At 44.8% G+C, this 14,727-nt stretch overlaps 1 protein-coding gene across 1 annotated transcript in view; it reads right to left on the reverse strand.

Annotated features, from left to right (window-relative positions):
- Window positions 1-14,727, reverse strand: part of LOC113526515 (collagen alpha-6(VI) chain) — a 44,728-nt gene that overhangs the window by 3,827 nt on the left and 26,174 nt on the right. Inside the window, exons 20-36 of the mRNA XM_026913615.3 lie at window positions 13,645-13,710; window positions 13,373-13,426; window positions 13,241-13,276; window positions 13,046-13,108; window positions 12,421-12,483; window positions 12,264-12,326; window positions 10,912-10,974; window positions 10,761-10,811; window positions 10,615-10,650; window positions 8,276-8,338; window positions 8,122-8,184; window positions 8,002-8,037; window positions 7,861-7,897; window positions 7,742-7,753; window positions 7,125-7,618; window positions 6,912-7,005; window positions 6,111-6,779 (exon numbers count right to left, since the gene is read on the reverse strand). Coding sequence (XP_026769416.3) covers window positions 6,111-6,779; window positions 6,912-7,005; window positions 7,125-7,618; window positions 7,742-7,753; window positions 7,861-7,897; window positions 8,002-8,037; window positions 8,122-8,184; window positions 8,276-8,338; window positions 10,615-10,650; window positions 10,761-10,811; window positions 10,912-10,974; window positions 12,264-12,326; window positions 12,421-12,483; window positions 13,046-13,108; window positions 13,241-13,276; window positions 13,373-13,426; window positions 13,645-13,710 — 1,963 coding nt within the window. The remainder of the gene's footprint in view (window positions 1-6,110; window positions 6,780-6,911; window positions 7,006-7,124; window positions 7,619-7,741; window positions 7,754-7,860; window positions 7,898-8,001; window positions 8,038-8,121; window positions 8,185-8,275; window positions 8,339-10,614; window positions 10,651-10,760; window positions 10,812-10,911; window positions 10,975-12,263; window positions 12,327-12,420; window positions 12,484-13,045; window positions 13,109-13,240; window positions 13,277-13,372; window positions 13,427-13,644; window positions 13,711-14,727) is intronic.

Here is a 14,727-nt window from a genome sequence, read left to right on the forward strand (position 1 = left end):
CGGAAGCGCGGAGCTGTGCCCCCTCAGAGGCCACACCCACAGCTTCCACAGCTCCGGGCGGGGGTGAAGATGGCCCCCCGCCTGTGAGAGGAGATCCCTCCTGATCGGAATCTCCCATGGGGAGCCATCTAGGAGGGAAATCAGGTCCGAGAACCATACTCGGCCTGGCCAGAACGGGGCTACTAACAGTAGACGAATTCCGTCCCGGCGCACTCTCTCCAGAACTCCCGGGAGCAGAGCGACCGGAGGAAAGGCGTACAGACGCAGTCTCGGCCACGGCTGTACCATGGCATCCAGTCCAAGAGGAGCTGGATGAGTCAGAGAGAACCAAAGGGGACAGTGCGACGTCTCCTGCGTCACAAACAGATCCACCTGGGCTCTGCCGAACATACGCCATATGAGCTCCACCACCTCGGGGTGGAGTCTCCATTCCCCGGGCACCGGCCCCTGCCTCGACAGGGCGTCCGCTCCCACGTTGAGATGACCAGGGATGTAGGCCGCTCTCAATGAGAGGAGGTTCCCTTGGGACCACACAAGGATCTGGAGCGCCAGCCTGTAAAGGGGGCGCGAACGCAGACCTCCCTGGTGGTTGATGTAAGAGACCACCGTCCTGTTGTCGGTGCGCACCAATACGTGGTGGCCTCTTAGGTCTGGGAGAAAGTGTTTCAGAGCTAGAAACACGGCCAGCATCTCCAGGCGGTTGATGTGCCAAGTGAGATGGCGGCCGCTCCACAGACCACGGGCAGGACGGCCACTCATGACCGCTCCCCATCCGGTGAGGGACACATCCGTTGCTAGCACTACGCGGCGACCAGGAGCTCCCAGGACCGGGCCCTGAGACAAGAACCCAGGTTCTCTCCACACAGCTAAGGCACGGCGGCATCGCCGCGTGACCTTGATCATGCGGAGCGGGTTTCCTCTGTTTCGGAAAAACCCCCTGGTCTTGAGCCACCACTGTAGGGGTCTCATGTGCAGCAGGCCAAACGGTATCACGTTGGACGCAGCTGCCAATAGGCCCAGCAGTCTCTGAAACAGCTTTACAGTGAGTGACCGGCCTACTTTCACTCTCGTGACCGCTGTGAGGACCGACTCGATCCGAGCAGGAGACAAACGTGCCTGCATCGTGGTCGAATCCCACATGACGCCTAGATAAGCGGTTCTCTGAGCTGGAGAAAGCATGCTTTTCTCGGCGTTTAGTCTTAACCCCAGTTCGTTCATATGGGCGAGAACGACATCTCGATGCCGAGCCGCCATCTGCTCTGAATGAGCTAAAATCAACCAGTCGTCGATATAGTTCAGTATGCGGATGCCCTGTAGTCGCATAGGAGCCAGGGCAGCATCCACGCACTTCGTGAAGGTGCGAGGTGAGAGTGCTAGGCCGAAGGGAAGAACCCGATACTGGTAAGCTTCGCCCTCGAAAGCGAACCTCAGGAACTTCCTGTGCGGGGGAAGGATGGAGATGTGGAAATACGCATCTTGTAGGTCGATCGTGACGAACCAGTCCTCGGACCTGATCTGAGACATGACCTGAGTGACCGTAAGCATCCTGAACTTCAGTCGAGCGACTGAGAGGTTCAATTGCCGCAAGTCCAAAATGGGACGCAGCCCTTCCCCCTTCTTGGGAACAATGAAGTACCGGCTGTAGAACCCTGACTCTCTGTCGTGAGGAGGGACCACCTCGATGGCCTCCTTCCTCAGGAGAGTATGTACTTCCTGCTCCAATACCAGAGCCTGCTCGGGACCCACCACAGTGGGAAGAACCCCAGAAAAACGAGGTGGAGGCGAGCCGAACTGAATTCGGTAGCCTCTTTCTACAGTACGCAGGACACAATGAGACACATTCGGCAGAAGTTTCCACGCTGCCAGAAAGCTCACTAAGGGACTCAGTCTCTCGAGACTGACCTCTGGTGTAATAGAAGCGGTTAGCTGGGTGCCCCGAGGCGGCAAACCGGGGGAAATGAGCTAACCGCTGCGAAGGCCTCAGGAGAGGCCGCGAGCCTCCCAGACCCGCTACGTTGCCGGGCGAGAACTGGGAGAGGCGCTCGCCGGAGACCGCTGCGCCCTGAAGCACCATAGGTGGCAGGGTTGGCAGATCGACCTTCTGAGGGCACTGGGGGGACCCAAGCACTGTGAGATGAGGTGTACGCCGCGTCGCCCCAGAGGGGCCCGCCCTCGGAAACCCTGGGCCAAAACCGTCAGGGCTTCTTAGCCGCGGCCCTTCTGGACATGAGGACAGTCCTCAGATCCGCCTTAGCGCCCGAAGGGCCGGGCCCAGAGCGTCGTCGCGACTCCTGCTCCCGCCTCGGGGGAGCACGGGAGGTGACGCTATGTTTTTGGGCCTCCCTGTAGGAGGGGGCCGTACACGGAGGGGGCTGCCCCCGCCCAGCAGCCCCACGAGCTAGAGAGCGACGGGGGAGGAACCGCTGGAACGCCGCCGCCTGAGCACGGGCCTGCTGGTATCTCTCGACGACGGAGTCTACAGCGTCGCCAAACAGGCCCGAGGGAGTAAGCGGGGCGTCCATGAGCACAACCCTGTCCTTCTCTTTCATATCAGACAGGGTCAGCCAGAGATGCCTCTCCGCCGCCACCAGGACTGCCATAGACCGACCGATAGCACGGGCGGTCTTCTTGGTGGCGCGGAGGGACAGATCAGCGGCCCGCCTGAGCTCAGCTACCTGCTCAGACGTACCCTCCCCCTGCTCATCCAGCTCTTTAATCAGGTCGGCCTGGTACGCCTGTAACACCGCCATGGTGTGCAGACACGCACCGGCCTGACCTGCTGCCGTGTACGCCTTGCCTACCAGCGCTGAGGTGGTCCGCAGTGGCTTGGTAGGCAACGCCGGAGCCTTCAGGGATGATGCAGCAGGGGACAGATAGCTGGCTAGCGTTTGTTCAACCCTGGGCATCGCCCTGTAACCGGAGTAGTCCAGCCCCACCACAATAGCGTAATGGGAAGATGTGGGGCTGAACAACCGGGCTGAAAATGGCCTATTCCAGGACCTCGACACCTCAGTGTGGAGGTCCGGAAAAAAGGGCAGGCTCCGGGGCGGAGGTGGTGGCCTACTGCGTAGAAAACGCTCATCCAGTCTAGAGCCCTGAGGCTCAGGCCGTGACTCAGCGGGCCAGTCAATGTTAAGCTTGGCGACTGCCCGCGTAACCACCTCGAGCAGCTCCCCGTATTGAGGAGACTGCGGCTCAGGGTCGACGCTCTCCACATCGACCTCCTCGGAGGACGATAGGTGGAGCGCCGAGTCCGCTCCTCGGGGGGGAAGAAACCGCAGAGCGTGCTTCCGAGCCCAGGGAGGGGACAGTGGACCTGGAGGGTGAGGAAGGAGAAAGGGACGGGCCCGTCTCCATTCCCTCCGCCAGGTCCATCTGCAAGCCCCACGAGCGCAACCGCCGCTCTGCCTCGGCAGAAGCGGGGCCGGCACTGCAAGGCACGTTAATGAGGGCTCCCTCCTCAAAGAGAGCCCAGCGGGAGCGGAGAGTGCGCAGCGGTAAACGCTCGCAATGTGCGCAGCCGGCTCCCTCGAGAGCCGACTGAGCGTGCTCCGGTCCCAAACAGGCAACGCACAGACTGTGTGTATCCCCGCCCGTAATATATCGCGGACAGGGAGGAACACACAGCCTAAAGCCCTTTGTCTTATCTTTGGCTTTAGGCATGCCGCCGATAAAACACAAACAAGACGGAAAAAAGACAGACAATAAACATAGAGCGCTTGCTGAAAACAGGAAGCTAACGCGGGGCTTGCCGCTCGGGCTTTTATGCTTCCGGGTCGCTACGTCACCCCGCCCGTGACGTCTCGCCCATCCATTGGACGGATTAGACTCATGATTCAGAGCGCGGTCACGCGGGGGCGTTCCCATAGCGTTTCGTGACGCAGCTCGAGTTCCTGAAGGGGAACCAAGGTTAAGGTGAGTCAAGGAGCACACAAGACCAAGATGGCATTGATGGGTGACTACTGGAAGTGTTTTAGCAACCAAAATTACAGTATATGGCCAAAAGTATGTGGAAACCTAACCATTGCACCCATATGTGGGCCTTCCCCAAACTGTTGCCACAAAGTTGGAAGCGCACAATTGTGTTGAATGCCATTGTATGCTGTAGCATTAAATTTGTAAAGTGGCCCAAACCTGTTCCAGCATGACAGTCCCCCGTGCAAAAGGCCACACCAAGACATGGTGTGCCAATGCTGGAATGGAAGAACCCGAGTGGGCTGCAGAGAACCCTGAATTCAACCCCACTGAACACCTTTGGAATGAACTAGAACACCAACTACATGCCAGGCCTCCTCACCCAACATCAGTTCTCAACCTCACTAATGCTCTTGTGGCTGAATGAGCACAAATGCCCAAAGCCACGCTCCAAAATCTAGTGGAAAGCCTTCCCGGAAGAGTGGAGGCTGTAATAATAGCTACAGAGGGACCAACTCTGAAATGGGATGTTCAGCATGCACATATGAGTGTTATGGCCAGGTGTCCACATACTTTTGGCCATATAGTGTACCTTGGTATGGCTGCACATTACACAGACAGTTCATGGACAACTGTTGTGTTGTTGCACTATATAAACATCATTAAAAAGTTTTATTAGAGCCAATTACAAGAACACAATTTGAGTTAAGATTGAAAGGGAGATTTCACCTTATATTACATATATTAAGGTCACAAAGTGTCCTGTATCCTATTAACTTATAATTAAAAAAAAGAATATTTTAGATGGGTATTCCAACAGTGGAATTACATTTATCTTATTATTGCACTAATAAACAATAACAGGCCTCATTTATCAAGCTGGAAACAAACAGATTTATGTGAAAATCATAAGTATTAGTGTTTACACAAGAAATTTAGTATTCACGAAAATCCTGTAAATTTAGAAAAATGTTTGTATCCTACTCTTGCTTCTGAGTGTGTGTAAATTTGTGCATAAGTAGATTAAAACCTCAGCTTGACTGACTTCAAGGAATGGCTTAATTGCTGGATTGATTCGCTTAATTGCTTGATCACTGTACTTTTCTATATGGAATATATTGTCATGTTTAAATTCCTTATTTTTATTACATTTACAGCATTTAGCAGACCCTTATCCAGAGCCACTAATAAGTAGAAGTGCTTTGAAGTCTCTATAAAAAAAACACATCCTCATTCTCCGTGGTTAAGGTGCTGGGTTACTGAGCAGGAGGTTGGGGGTTCAAGCCCCAACACCGCAAAACTGCTACTGTTAGCCCTTCACCCTCTCTGCACCAGAAGTTATCATGGCTGACCCTATGCTCTGACCCCAACTTCTTAAGAAGCTGGGATATGCGAAGAGGAGAATTTCGTTGTACTGTAATGTGTATGTGACAATGTTTTTCTTGAAAACCAGTCATTTAATATTATTGGCATGAATTAAGGAATATAAAAAAATAAAGAAAGCAAGCCAACACAAACCCATACATGAAGACATAAAATGCTGCCTTATAAATAGAGGACGGGCTTGTCTGTCTTCACATAGCCGTAAGCCGTAAACAAATGCTCAGCAAACAGAAGATTTAGCACTCCCTTTTTATTATTAATTTTATATATTAATAAATATTTTTATTCACAGTAGTGAATCTAAATAATTTACACTACTGTTTTTTTAGGCTTTACCCTGATCATTCATTTCAAGTAAAAAAACCCTTCCGCTTCTGTTTTACAGGCTTTATTCTGATTGATCGTTTTGTGCTCACAGCTGTCTGTGCATTTGAACTTTTTGTGGGTGTCACTACATGCAAATCAGCTATGCTGTGCACACGCTTGGTAATTTATGGGTGATTGGCATTCATCAGCATACACATGCAAGTACGAAGATAATCAGCGCTTCCCGAAACTTTTGTAAATCCAGCAGAAATGTTAAGTTTGGTTTACACAAACATTTACACACAACTTTACTAAAAGATTGAAAAACGAGGACCATTATCGGTATATTATGTCAGTGCCAATTGCAGAACAATGGTCAGTGTAATTAGAGATTATCTTCTATCATTGGAAATACTTGTGTGCAGAAAGTGTGCAATTAATTCTGATTAATTGACAGCCCTAGTTTTAATACTAATATATTTTTGTGAAACACAAATGTTCCTTACGGCTCAGAATGTGTAGGAAAGTCCTTATAAAGCGCCGAGAGTACTCCTGCTCTCCTTGCTTTACATGGCCCAAGTGAACTATGTGCTGCTCTTTGGGAAAGCTGGCAAGCTCCTCCACCTGAGTGCTGCTGAAATGATGCCCGACTGTAAGAGTGAAAAGCACCACACCCTGACACTTTGCTTTCATGGAGATAAAGTCCAGTCTTGCTCTATCAGAATATTCTGTCTCTCCTCCAACTATAAGCAGCACCATCTTGTTTTTTCGAGGCTTGGGAACAGTGAGAAGGCCCTCCATGATTACAAAGTCCATGGCATCACCCAGCCTGGAGTAGCCGCCGGTCTGCTGTAGATTGTTGAAGATGCTCCGCTTCATTAGCTTGCGGTCTTGGAACTGCTGGAAAGTGAAGATCTGCTTGACTGGAGCCTGGGCCCCACTGTATGATGTACTCTGCTGGTAAAGTGCCACCCTCGCCTGTCTGTCAGCTTTGCTGGGCTGACCACTCACTACAAGCTGGTCCAACACAGTGCCCAACACCTGCTTCACTCCCTCATACTGATCTGCCTGGATGCTCCGGGAACCATCCACCAGCAACGCCAGGTCCATGTTTACCTCCTTTGAGGTGGACACCTCGCTGGAGTTGCTACAACCTTCAGCTGGATTGCAAGGATCTGAGAAGACAGCAGATAAAATAAAACCCTGTAAATCGTCTCTATATGGTCTTTGTTACTGACTAAAAATCACCCTGCTTTCTATTTCTTATTAGATCACTAGGAAATGTATTATTCAGATCAACATATTACCAAAGCAGATGATACATCGCTGGATCTTCTCAAGTGCTGCAGTCTGGGTATCTGATCTCTCCACCACATTAATAAAGCTTCCTGTCTCATCAGCCTTATTGCAACACACAACAGAAGTAAAGTTGACAAAAGTCTAAAAGGTGCATCACAGCAATCAACCTGATCATACAGGTTTCATCTGCTTCAGACATCACTGTTACCATTTTATATTACCTCAAAAGCACGCTGAACATTAGGAGTATCCCTAAAACCAATAACTCCAAGGTTTATATCCAGAGCCTTGTACTCTAGAACAGCCGTGGTTATGGATGTCACGTCCTGGGACTGTCCACCAGATAGGAAGATCGCCACCTTCCTGATCAGAACACCCTGACGAATACGTTTGAAGACATTTCTACCTACAAAGCGCATGGCTGCACCAATGTTGCGTCTGTCAGATGTACGTTCCAGAGGGATGTTCTTCACAGCTTCCACCAAGCCCTTTTTACGACGATAGTCAGAAAAACGGATGAGGTACTTGGTGTTAGAACTGTAAGAAACCACAGCCACTCGTGTCCCTGTGGGACAGTTGTTTTCACTGATTTCGATTCTGTCCAGCAGAGAAAGAAGAGTCGAGCGCGTTCTCTCAAATAATGCAGGAGTCACGTCAGCAGACATATCCAAACCAATCACCAGTTCAGTGGGATAGACAGGGCAAGCTGCTTTATCTGGAGGTGCAGACATGTCAAAGAAGAGAGATGTGTTCATGTTCATTGATGTTCTTTTAAACGTTGAATCATTATCATCCTTATTAATGGTGTGTTGCATATCAAAGAAAGTAAGAGACCTACCTTTACAGCAGACTGTGGGAGTAAAACATGGTAAATTAAAGTTAAAAGAATATAATATAAAAATGTAATAATAATCTTAGGAATACAGTGAACCAATGTACGGTATTATGAAACTTTACCACAGTTGTCTCGTACGTAGCTGATCAGTTGACAAGTCTAAAAGAATACAAGGCAATAGTTATAGATGGCAGAAAGGAACTGATCAGTGAGCCCTGAAAAGCAAAAAAAAAAAAAAAAAAAAAAAAAAAAACCAGACTTACAGGCATTGCTCTGGTTCCTGGTGGTCCTTTATGGCCCTTTTAGTAAAGATACAAGGAATACTAATCGAATTATTCATAAATTTTCAAATGTAATGAATAATGTTATTAAAGCTTGCAAACCTTAGGTCCAGGTAGTCCGTTATCACCAGGATTACCCGGTGTTCCTGACCTGCCTGCATTTCCCTGTAATACATAAGGCCAACTTTGAGCAAACTACCCAGTCAGAGAATGGAACTATGATTAGTTACAGATCATTAATGACAACTATTCTTACCGCTCTTCCTCTTTGGCCTTTAGGACCATTCCCTCCCTTTCCCCCAGGATCCCCAGTGTCACCCTGAGCATAAAAATACAAGATAATTATTGATAGTGTCACTGTACTACCTTAGAACAGGGTTCAAAATATCCATTGCCCCCAGTTATCTCTAAAATCAGTCACAGAGAAGTCTATATCTTTTACTGTATTAGGAAATAGTATCCTACATATTGGAACATCATATCTATTAATTTGACTTGGACATGCTTTTACATTGTGAATTTATAAGGTATTTTGATACACCTGGACGTTTTTTTTTTTTTTTCATTTTATTTTAATGAAATTACTCAACATAAGAGAGCATCCAAATTAGAACACCATCAATATAGTAAAGATACCTAAACAAGCAATGCATAATGCATGTTACTACATGCGCAAAATACGAGGTAAAATAAATAATAATGATACTGTTGTTATTAAATAAAAAATAGATAATATAACCTTTAATGTTGCTTTATACCAGACACATAATAATAAATAATAAGTTCATACAGAGCATTAGATTCTTAATACCAACTCAGGACACTACCACTCCCTGCCAACAGAGGACAAAATCTCCAGAATTCTAATGGGATATCTGACCTCTTCTGTTAAATGCCCAAGACAGATTTAATAGAAAGTTTCTAAAAAGATTTCTCTACAACAAGAATCCCATACACTGATAATAAAAATTTGTCTAAGGTTTATCTTTTAAAGCAGTAAATAGAAAAGGTATGCTGGTCCATGGGGTTACAGAGGGTGTTTGTTCTGAATCTCAGATGTGGCAGAGTAAGAATAATGTGCAAGAGGTGTGTATTTTGAAAGCCTAAAGGAAGGTTTTCATGAATACCTGATATGTGGGCCTTTGGGCCTAGCCTTGAAGAACATCCAAATATTTCTCAAATTCCATTACAGTCTCTAACAAAATGTTTCAATCTAACTACAAATCCAAACATTGGGCCTCATTTTTCAAGCTGGATATGAATGGATTTATTCCATTCATCATTTGTACTGTACAAGTATATATCCTGAATTTAATATCCTGTAATTAAAAAAAAAGTGTCAGTTTACACATAAGACTAACCAGTGTAAACCTCGACTTGATCAACTTCAAATCATATCATTTGCATGGATTACTGCACTTTTAAATACATAATAAATTGTCCAGTTCAGATTACTTATTTTTATTGTTTACAGCATTTAGAAGACACCCTTATCCAAAGCATCATATAGCAATGTTTTGCAGTCTCTGTCAAAAACACGTCCTCATACTAAGCAACTAAGAGTAGGCTACCATTGAGAAAATTTTGTGAATTTTGTCATTTTATATTATTTGCACAGCCATATGCCGTAAACAAATGCCAATTTTTACAAATGTCTATTTCCCTGTAATGGAACGCCTGTGTTAGTGCCTTGGAGTTTGTATTAGGCAAAGAATTCAAATTCATTAGAACTAATAGATAGGGGAACACAGGGAAGACCTGTCTAGTGCCTCCATATTTAAAAAAAAAACAAAAAAAAACAAGGGATCTAATGCACAGACTTCCAATGGCCAAAAAATATAGGCCTGAATAAAACGTGAAACTGAATTTTAACAACAGCACTGGCTGTGTAAAATCTGGACAAGTAAAATCCAAAAACTAATAAACTGCTGATGTAAGCCATGTCAAATAAAGGAATTTCTGAATGTGTATTACATTTTCAGTTACATTATCATAGCCTAGACATGAACTTTAAATATGTAGATGGAGATTATAATTCTATTATGCGCACCCAAGATAAATAATTTTCTAAATTAAGATAAAGTATAAGAAGAGGACTCCTTCTCCATGATCTAAATATTTGTGTTGAATTAGACATTTCCGTGTTAAAGTAAATAGTGCATAATCTGCCATGTCTGCACTAGAAAAAACAATGATCAATTATTACTTGATAGTTATTCTTATATTTATTGATATAGTTCTTGAAATTACTTATCCTATACTTGCCTATTTTTAATTATTATCTGACAGTGCATTGACCTCTCTTGACCTCTTTATCTGACTATGACACTGAAGATTGAAAAAGACTTTGTGAATAATTTTACAGTGCTGTACTTAAAAAAAAATATTAGTGGGATTAGTGGTAAAACATTGTAATACAAAGGAACAGTAAGCAACATGAACTCTAGAATATATAACGTGATTAGCTTACTCTGTCTGTACTGGTGATGCATATCATCTTTGCACATTTCTAAAATTGCCTCTGATAAAATGGTTTAGAAACCTGTAACAAATTCAGTATAACTCTATATAAAGGAATTTTAAAAGAAAACTTACCGGTTGTCCAGGATATCCTGGAAAACCAGGATCTCCCTGTGAGCAGGTAGAAATTGTAGTATTTTGTTTAAAAATTCAAGCTGTACCATAAAGAAACCAATTTCTAGTTTTACTGATAAAGAATACTATGTGGACTATAGCACAACCTTCTGTCCTTTAGGTCCTTGTTTCCCATATCCATCTGTACCGTCATTTCCCTGTTGTAGAGGTAGAGTGAGAACTAACAGTGAAACATAGTTTGATATGTCTTTTGTCAGCCACTGCCAAAGAATCATATAAATTGCACCTCACACTTACCGGAGGGCCCCTGTGCCCCTTTGGCCCATCCGCTCCTTTATTTCCAGGTTCGCCTGGCTGACCCTGCACAAGAACATGGACTTGTACATAGATTCATATATATATCAGCCATAACATTAAAACCACCTGCCTAATATTGTGTAGGTCCCCCTTGTGCCACCAAGACAGCTCTGACCCGTATCTGGCACCAAGACACTAGCAGCAGATCCTTTAAGTCCTGTAAATTGTGAAGTGGTGCCTACATGGGTCAGACTTGTTTGTCCAGCACATCCCACAGATGCTTGATCGGATTGAGATTTGGGGAATTTGGAGGCCATGTCAACACATTGAACTCTTTGTCATGTTCCTCAAACATTCCTGTACAATTTCTGCAGTGTGGCAGGGCGCATTATCCTGCTGGAAGAGACCACTGCCATTAGGGAATACCTTTGCCATGAAGAAGTGTACTTGGTGTACTTTGGAACAATGTTTAGGTAGGTGGTATGTGTCAAAGTAACATCCACATGAATGCCAGGACCCATGGTTTCCCAGCAGAACATTGCCCAGAGCATCACACTGCCTCCACCGGCTTGCCTTCTTCCCATAGTGCATCCGGGTGCCATCTCTTCTCCAAAGTGTAAGTGACACACATGCACCCAGCCGTCCACATAATTTAAAAGAAAATGTGATTCATCAGACCAGGCCACCTTCTTCCATTGCTCCATGGTCCAGGTCTGATGCTCATGTGCCCGTTGTAGGCGCTTTTGGTGGTGGACAGGGGTCAGCATGGGCACTCTGACCGGTCTGCGGCTACGCAGCGACCCATACGCAGCAAGCTGTGATGCACTGTATGTTCTGACACCTTTCTATCATAGCCAGCATTAACTTTTTCAGCAATTTATGCTACAGTAGCTCTTCTGTGGGATCGGACCAGACGGGCTAGCCTTCGCTCCCTACACGCATCACTGAGCCTTGGGTGCCCATGACCCCTTCGCTGGTCCACCGGTTGTCCTCCCTTGGACCACTTTTGGTAGGTACTAACCACTGCATACTGGGAACACCCCATAAGACCTGCTGTTTTGGAGATGCTCTGACCCAGTCGTTTAGCCATGACAGTTTGGCCCTTGTCAAAGTTGCTTAGATCCTTACGCTAGCCCATTTTTCCTGCTTCCAACACATCAACTTCAACAACTGACTTTTCACTTGCTGCCTAATATATCCCACCCCTTGACAGGTGCCATTGTAACAAGGTAATCAGTGTTATTCACTTCACCTGTCAGTGGGTTTAAAGTTATGGCTGATCGGTGTATAAAATGCTGTACATCAGTATACATGTATTACATGTATACAGTATTACATATAAAAAAAATTACCTTTTGTCCCCTGGGTCCTACACTTCCTCTAGAGCCAGGATTTCCTTGTGTGCCTGGTGATCCCTAATGCAAAGTCATTACCATTGTTAAAAAACAAACAGCACTGAATACATTTATTTATTGCAGTGGACTGAGAAGATTTAATCTGGAAGCATACGTGAGGTCCGGGAAATCCAGGTATCCCTCGATCTCCTTTACCACCAATAGGACCCACTGGCCCCTGGACAGAAACAGAAAGATAAATCCTCTAAGCAGTCAATCTAAATAGAGAAAAGTTTTTTAAAATATTAATAGAACTACAGGTTTTGGATTTAAATGCCAAGTGTATTCGTGAGGGTCACCGACCTTATAGACCTTGTCCCATCTATACTGCAATCAATTAAGACATTTCAAATGCCTCTATAAACAAATTCTCTCCCCTGAACATTTATTAGGGTGTCTTTCTGACTTTATGACCTAGTACTATAATCATCAGTCACTGCTTATCACCAGCAACCATTGTGTTTAACTGATAATGTAACATCTATCCCTGATAAACAGTAGCTGAGTGACATTAATAGTGGTGCAGAGTACTGGCCAGAGGAGGAAAATCTCACATTCTCAGAAATTAATATCTTAAACTGATGTGAAGCTATAAAAGGCTATATCTGAAATAACCTCATAAAGCTTCATCTGTCAAGTCTTTCTGATCTATGATCTTCTTTTGCACATGGCACTTCAGTACAGTGCCCTAAAGTGATATTTTTCTTTATTGCTTCCATCTTGTTAAGGCTCTTAATGACCTGTGGCCCTGAAGCTCCAGGGCTTCCTCTTAATCCTGGTTCTCCTGGAGGTCCTGGAGCACCCTAAAGGAAAGAGATAGGAAAGATATCCAACTTACCAGTAATATTTCACTTCAAAACTGTTGTTACATTTAGCAAATGAGCCATATCCTACTGTTTGGACTCATTTTGTTATTAGTGCTAAGTAAGACGTACATTTAGACCTGCAGGGCCTCGTCTTCCCTTTAGACCCTGTGAAAGAAAGAATGAGCAAACAAACAAATAAATAAAGGTTACTCATTTGAAACTCATTACAACATGTGTATTGTAAAGCCTGAGGAGACCTACAGCATTGCCATTGTCTCCAGGCCTTCCTGGGCTTCCATCTGGCCCTGGCTCTCCCTGTGATTGAAGCAGAGAGAAGGACAGAGTTTACTGTGCCTTGATGCTCACTGCACTGGCTTCAACTCCTGAATTTGATATAGATGACACAACTATGCACATATTACATTTTAGCATTCCATATAACATTAGCAGCATTGAAATGTTAGTGATAGGCCTTATAGTTAGGGAAATGATCCCCACAATAAATAGCATTCTTTAGAGGAACACAGATATACCTCTGGGCCTGGGTTTCCAATCTCACCCTTAGGACCAGGGAAATTGTTGTCAATGCCTGGCTCACCCTTCATAAAGGAGCAGAAGATGACAGAAAATTATTTCAATTCAAATATATTATGTGTCATGCTTAAATTAATAACTTTATAGTGAACATTTAAATCTGGAACGTATTTGGTAACAGATCCTGAGACACTGAACTAAGAAAAACTCGGAAGACTGAATAATACCTGAAAAATCAAGATGATGAGGGCTCCAGAAATATGCCAAATAACCCTTTAAAACAGTTTATTTAAAGCTCTTCTGGAAATCAGTAAATTAACGCAGAATAGATTTTATATTCATATATATATTTTGAAACTTTTTGCACATAGGATTGAGATTGAACTATAAGAACACATGACATACAGTATAAGGAAATGTTTATATGCCTCTTCTTCACTTGTAAAACACACCCTTTCGGATTTAAGCAATTAACTGATAGAACTAATATTCAAAGTATCTGTAAAAGACTACAGATACAAAAACTTAAACAATTTGTACAGATAGACAATATAAAATTATGAGCATTTCATGTTTCACTAGTGCAGAATTATAGGGTCTCTCTGGGGTTAGTAGTAGTTTAACCCATTGCTTGTGCTGTAGCCAGTTCCTCTACTGTACTATGACTACTGTAATCTAACATCAAGACCAAGAACCACCTCATCTACACTCTTAAGGGTTATGCTTATGAGATTTCCTCATTTGTCCCTCTCAGGAAATTCTTAAAGCTTCTATATAGAACACTACAGCAGAGAGGATGCAACCATTTTTTCAAAGCTAAGAAGTCTTAATTACTCAGTGAAACCTTGAAGAACTTTTTTCCTAATGTGGCATGATGGGCCCAAGTTGTTGCAGGGATAGTTGTTACTGTGACACCCGTGACATCATTAATTGACAACTGGATATCAGCAACCAGGGATATTGCCCTGTTTCCTGGCCTGTGGTTGGAAGCTGCTGTGACTGTTCTGGCACTTTTTGTTGTCTGCTCTTCCGAGTTGGCTTCATTGTTTGAAAAGTGGGTGATAACATTACTGCCCGTTTAT

Source organism: Pangasianodon hypophthalmus, chromosome 1, assembly GCF_027358585.1.
Source record: "Pangasianodon hypophthalmus isolate fPanHyp1 chromosome 1, fPanHyp1.pri, whole genome shotgun sequence".
In the NCBI taxonomy this organism is placed as follows: Eukaryota; Metazoa; Chordata; class Actinopteri; order Siluriformes; family Pangasiidae; genus Pangasianodon; species Pangasianodon hypophthalmus.